This window comes from Ovis aries, chromosome 12, assembly GCF_016772045.2.
Source record: "Ovis aries strain OAR_USU_Benz2616 breed Rambouillet chromosome 12, ARS-UI_Ramb_v3.0, whole genome shotgun sequence".
Classification (NCBI taxonomy): domain Eukaryota; kingdom Metazoa; phylum Chordata; class Mammalia; order Artiodactyla; family Bovidae; genus Ovis; species Ovis aries.
The window spans coordinates 64034516-64040515 of record NC_056065.1 but is presented as its reverse complement, the minus strand read 5'-3'; the positions used below and the strand labels follow the sequence as shown (position 1 = coordinate 64040515).

Below are 6000 nucleotides of genomic sequence, written 5' to 3'. Positions count from 1 at the left end.
AGTCTCTGAGCTGCCTTATTAAGGGTGATAGTAAGGATAAAAATGCTGAGTTGTTAACTCCTTTGCTTAAGCCATTCTTTATTAGAACCCATCCCTTTTTGTAATCGTGCACATCGGTTTGAAATATTACTAAAAACAAAAATAACCGTGAAGCATTTTCTATTTTTGACCTTTCATTCCCCTAGATGACTTGAGAGTAGTTTACATTTGTTAAGTTGGATTTTCTTTCAGGGCAGGAAAGAAACAATCTCTACACAGATCTGGTTGGAGAGAACATGGTTTAATTAAAGGCAAAGCTGATTTCAGCAGCTGCAGGTCTTGCACAGACAGACCAAAACAAATAAACAAAAACAAAAAGAAACACAAATGAAAGTTTGCTACACAGAACCAGTTCCTGATGAAGATTCTCCTTTCCCTCCTCATTACTCCACACTGAGGATGATAAGGCGAGGGACCCCGCCCCAAGAGTCAAAAACATTCCAAACACCAAATTCTCATGCAGAAATGGGGCTGCAGACGGGACGTGGGCACTGCGGGAGCGAGACGGCGAACCTGGTGGGCGTGTCGAGGGTGCAAGAGTTGGTGACGGTTCAAACACTGGAATGTTGCAGCTGCCTGAATGCAGAGCTCAAACACACAAAGTGGGTAAAGGCAGCAGGGAAGGAGGCTCAGGAGGGAGGGGATGGGAGGACGGTGGTCACAGAGGAGGGGCTGGAGAGAAGCACAAAGGGTTTCATATTGCCATTGGGTGGGGGACTTCACCCTTTCAGACCTTTCAAAAAAAAAAAAAAAAAAACACAACATCAAAAACAAAAAACCCCAAACACCATGTCAAACTAAAAGAGCAGTAATGTAAGCATTCGGGACTCCAACCACTCTCTCGGAAGAGCAATGAGCATGAATCTCTCACCCCCTTTCATTGCTGGGGCTGCCCAGACTCCAGTGACGACCAGGGCTCCTGGATGTGCTTTGCTCTGTAGCTGTTTTCCAGCTCTTGAGTCCCACGCTAGCTCCACACACTCACACGCACCACCCCTCCCCTCCAGGGAGCAGACGGGCCAGCGTGCACACACATGAACACACACACACGCGCACGCGAAGGAGAGCCCTCCCAGAAAACAAACCCTACCACTAGCACAGCAATTGGACATTTAGATTGTTTCCATAATTTCCCCTTAAAATATTACTTTTCCAGGAAATGACTATCAGAAATGCTGTCCTTCTGTTTCTACACAAGAAAACTCTTCAGTCCTCTTTCCTTCTAATAAATATCAGATAAAAAGTTTCTTTTCCTTTCTTCCGCCTTCTCCAGAGTGGACTCCGCTGTGTTTTCCTTCTGTGCCTGACGCACAGGCGTCCGTGTTGCCTTGGATTTCCTCTGAAAGTGGAGGCTGGGAGACCACAGCCGGGCAGGGCCTGGCCGCTCAGCGGGCCGTGCGTACCCCGCCACTTCCTTCTGTTTCAGACTGTCTTTTGGGCCCCAACTGCTGGCCCCCATGCTGTTGCTTCTTGGCGAGATGTTGTACACATTAGGAATAAAAACGATTACAGCACACAGCACAGGGTAGAAAGGGGGTGGAGGTAGGGACAGGAGGAGGTGGGTGGTAAGTAGGATGGGGGCACAAAAACCAACCAAACAAAAAGTAACCACACTGAAAGCTTCTACCTATTAAACTGTGTCAGGCCATGAATGGACTAGCCTGCCTGCTGCGGGACTGCCTGCGACACTACCGTAAAATGGACAGGAGTCACAAACGTTCCTTTAGAGCCCTATGGCAGTCCTTGGCTAGTCCAGCCCAGCACCAGCAGCCATGCGGCATCCTCAGCTGGGGCTCGAGCACCTACAGAGTGAAGGGCATTTCCGGCTGGAGTCTCCAGGCTAGAGGAGGGCCCACCAGAACCTTCCGAGTCCAAGCGGAGGCCGCGTCCTCGCCCTCATGGACCGTTTCCACGGGCTGAAGAGGTCGGTTTCCCCATCCTGTCACCACCAACCTCTCACAGGAGCAGTGCACGGGGTTTTTCCTTGCTACACACTGACTAGAAGAAGCACATCTGTGTATGGAAGAATTCAGTGTGATATCTTACTACTGAGAGTAATAACAATAATAAAAGATGTTCAGGAGTAATTTCAACTACATTCTCAGTCAGCAAAGCAATCATTAATGGATTCCTATTTTATTCCCCAAAGAGGAAAAAAAAAAGGACTGAGAAGTTCCCATTGGCTTCTCCCATCTGCCTTCCCTTCTCAGCTTTCACTTCCCATGTGGCTGGGGACATGCACGATGGAGAAGGTGAGAGGCGGTGATATCAGGTAACTGAGTGAGACAAACAGCAGTTCCTCTCCCCCTCCGGAAGGCCCCGGGGGGACGGAGAGTTCCTGATGGTTTTTTCTTTTTGTTGCACTGCGGACATTTCGTGCACACTCAGCGGGCTGGTGGAATACTTACACCCTCTCAACAGCGAGACACAGAAAAGAGGGCTGCCACCTGCAGGGGACTGTGTGGGTCAGTCCTGCAAACCCAACATGCCATGGTTTATGGAGCCTTCATTCCCAGGGTGCCGCTCTGGCCTCAGTGTGGAGGATTCATGGCGCCTTGTCCCCGCTGCTGTTTCTGCTTCTGCTGCATTAACAGCTGCTCCAAAGCGGAAGGTCCAGGATGCATCATGGAACTGGACCAGATAGACTGAAAAACAGTCCAGAGCTTGTCAGCAGAGGTCACATGCCTGGTTGTCTGAAAGGGATTTGATTTTCAATCCCAGCCAAACATAAAGGCGTGTATGTCCCAAGATCCCCAAACATTGAAAAAATCCAGCTATTACAAGGAGTTGCTGTAAGACCAGGTCCTTCAAGACTAGTTAGTTAGTTCTCATTAAGATCATTTTAAACCAGAAAAGGTGAAAGTATGTTTTCTATAAAGTCTTTTTACTAAAATTCAGCTCCATGTGAGAACAGACACTGACTATAAAGGTTTTAGGCAGGTAAAACATTTATGAAATTAGATATCCTTCTTTTACTTGTTCAGAAAAGGAGTAAAGAAAATATTTCAAGATGAGTCAGAATTTTCTTAATCTTAGAATCCAACTAAAACCTTCATGTCTGTCCCCCGGAGGATACTGGTTTATCACTAGTGAATCCAAAAATTAAAAAAAAAAAAAAAAAAAAAAAAATCCTTTTAAAGAATCTTATAATGCAGATCATGCTTTGAAGACTTTGCCAGATATATAGTATGAATCAAACAATCCTAAGGGCCTTAGGAATAAGACTAGCTACTTATGTGAATGAATGCAGAGACATTTCATATGGTTCTTGTTCCTGATCCACTCACCTTTAGGCTCTCCATGAGGACAGCAGAGGAATCCTCCATGGATGGGCCATGGCCTGTCCAGGAGCCACTTGGAGTGCTGGCCTGATGCCAACTGCTCTCAGAGGATGATGCTGCTGAGAGATAATCGATGCCAAACCCACCCATGGCTAGGAATGAAGAGAAAAGAATAATTCAAGAAGATGTTCTTTCACTGCCAAAGGTCCAGGAAGGACACAAAGTCAGTCAGTTCACTTCTGCTAAGCAATGAAGACTGGCTCTCACCTGGCTTATCAGTTTTCCACCGGTCTGCAGTTCTCCTATCCCTGTTATCTGGAGTCCCAATGGGTCCAAAATTGGAGAAAGGGACAGAATTGTGGTTGTGTGTTGGAGGGGAGCTTGGCAGGCTGCTTGGGTTGGAGGAATGAGGAGACTGGCTGGCTGGTGTTGAATGATCTATTGAATAACAGCAACGCAAGGCATTAAATAGAAATGTTTCACAAACATACCAAGAATGAAAGTTTCCGGTAGATTTGATCACTTAAATTCTCTTAAAAATAACCACAGGGTTTTGGGAGAAAGGCAAAATTAAGGCCCCCAGAGGGACCCTGCCAGATGTACTAGTCTGTATTACTGTACATGTCTAAGGCACGTTCCTTACCTTAAAAATAAAAACGTAGACAGTTTTGTCAAACGTATGCATTGTTTTGGTGTGCCTGTTTCAGATAAGTATATACTGGTCTTCTCTATCAGGGCAGAATTGCCTAACCTTAAGAATTTTCCTGCAAAGAATGAATATCTACCAAAATAAAACTAAAAAACAGCTGCAAACCTTAAGATAAAACTCGTATTTTTCTCCCTTACAACTGTGCTCATTACTGAGAATGTAAAACAACTTTTTTTAATGGCATTTATTATGTGAACCAGCTCACCAGGCTTTTTCACACCCCATTTTCCTTCAGAAGTTACTTTAAAAACAAATACAAACGACAACAACAAAAGTCATAGACAAAAACCACCAAGTACATAAAATTACCAAACCACACTATCTTTCAAGTGTATGGGTAATAATGCAAAGTCTATAATTTAAAGACTAGTCAATACCTGAACTGGCAGGAAGAGATGGAGACCATGGAGTCCCTTCAAAAAGGGAGTACAATGATGTTTCCTGGGAAGCCACTGAGGGATTAAATTCTGCTTTGGAGCTGGGTGTCAGGTTTTTCCCGTATACCTCATTGAACACACTGTTATTTGGGTATCGTTCCTGAAAGACAGCGACCACCAAGTTAACAGACTCACTCCAATGAAAGAAAATGTAGTGTTCATGCATGTGGATGCTTGACAGATCTTAAGACTTTCTTTGCAAGACAAACTTTTGAAGGCTTTTACTTCTGGTTTCTTTCAGTTTTCCTATTTTTATTCATTTGCTTTTTACTTTCCCCCACCCTTTATCCTGTTCTATGTAAACCGCTCAGGTTAAACAGTATGAATAATTTACTTGGCTGAACAAGAGAGCCCCATTTCAAACTTACAAAAGTCTCCAGTATACCCTAATCAAAGCGGGGGGAGGGGGCAGGGGGTAAAATCAGATACCTGGAAAATACCAATATATGGAAGAGAAAGGAAAGAGAAAAACAGATTTATTGAGACAGACTGGGAAAGAAACTGCTAGCCCACAGCAGGATGCCTCACTGTTTACGCACCTGATTGAGGGAGAATCCGGTGAGAGACAGGAAAGAAGATGAATGTGACATGAGCTCTGAGGGCTTCTCCAATAAGGATTTCTTCATAGTCCCAGAGGGAAAACAAAAGATAGTTAAATTATGCTTTCCATTTTCTTAGTACTAATTTTAAGATACCAGACAAGCAAAATAAAGGATCACAATTTAAGAATACCTGTATTCATCTCTCTTGTACAAATTAAAGCTTAGAAAGTATCAATTCAACTCGGATTACTTTTTATTAATACCATGGTCCTGCTAAGGGCCAGTCATCACAGGTGAGTCAGACAGAACCCTCATGATCAGTACTTCTAACTTAAGCACAGAGATCCTGGCAGGGACCCTGGAAACTGGCAGTACTGAGTATTCACTAGGTAAGAACCTCAGGAATCCCTTTGTCACTAGCTGCATTTAAAATGCTCTCAAAACAAGACGCTGAACTGATCAAACACTGTTTTCTTCCTAATTTCTTCCCCCCTCGCTAGAATCTTAAAACACAGGCATTAATGACTTTAAAAAAGCCTTTAGAGTCATCTGACAACTGGCTTTGTTAGCATGGTTCCTAAGCAATTCTATGGTATGTATTCAAACACTTGCTGAAGTCAAGTTTACATTTATTGGTCCTTAAGAAACTCATTGGTTAAAAAAAAAAAAAAGCTGAATCTCTGATGCTCACTATCACTGAACTGTTGGTCAACAAAGCATTTATTAAAGACTTGCTACATGCACGGCACTGTCACACACGACATCAGTAATGATGTTAAATGTAGGAAGGGTTATAGTTAAGGTGTTTTTTTTTTTTTAACATGACAAAACCCCACTAAAAGCAATTCCCCGCCCCCCCCACCCCTCTTGTTTCACCATTAGGTTCATTTCCAACGGAGAAGGTAAGCACAACAAGAATTAAGGGATTAGGAAACAAGTGAACAGAAAGGCGCTCTGCCCCTAGGCCCTTAAGCCACCCAGCCAAAACAAAA

At 43.9% G+C, this 6000-nt stretch overlaps 1 protein-coding gene across 17 annotated transcripts in view; it reads right to left on the bottom strand.

Annotated features, from left to right (window-relative positions):
* Positions 1–261: 261 nt before the first annotated feature.
* SMG7 (SMG7 nonsense mediated mRNA decay factor) overlaps positions 262–6000 on the bottom strand; it is an 86095-nt gene continuing 80356 nt past the window's right edge. For 10 of the 17 annotated variants that reach the window (XM_042229186.2, XM_027975946.3, XM_060396678.1 and 7 more), the window contains 5 exons: positions 5006–5086; positions 4407–4566; positions 3588–3758; positions 3327–3472; positions 262–2684 (listed from right to left, as the gene is read on the bottom strand). In XM_042229186.2, coding sequence (XP_042085120.1) covers positions 2571–2684; positions 3327–3472; positions 3588–3758; positions 4407–4566; positions 5006–5086 — 672 coding nt within the window. In that variant the 3' untranslated portion in view covers positions 262–2570. Of the gene's footprint in view, positions 2733–3326; positions 3473–3587; positions 3759–4406; positions 4567–5005; positions 5087–6000 lie in introns of all 17 variants that reach the window. The other 7 variants (XM_042229185.2, XM_027975945.3, XM_060396677.1 and 4 more) reach the window with 1 other exon arrangement.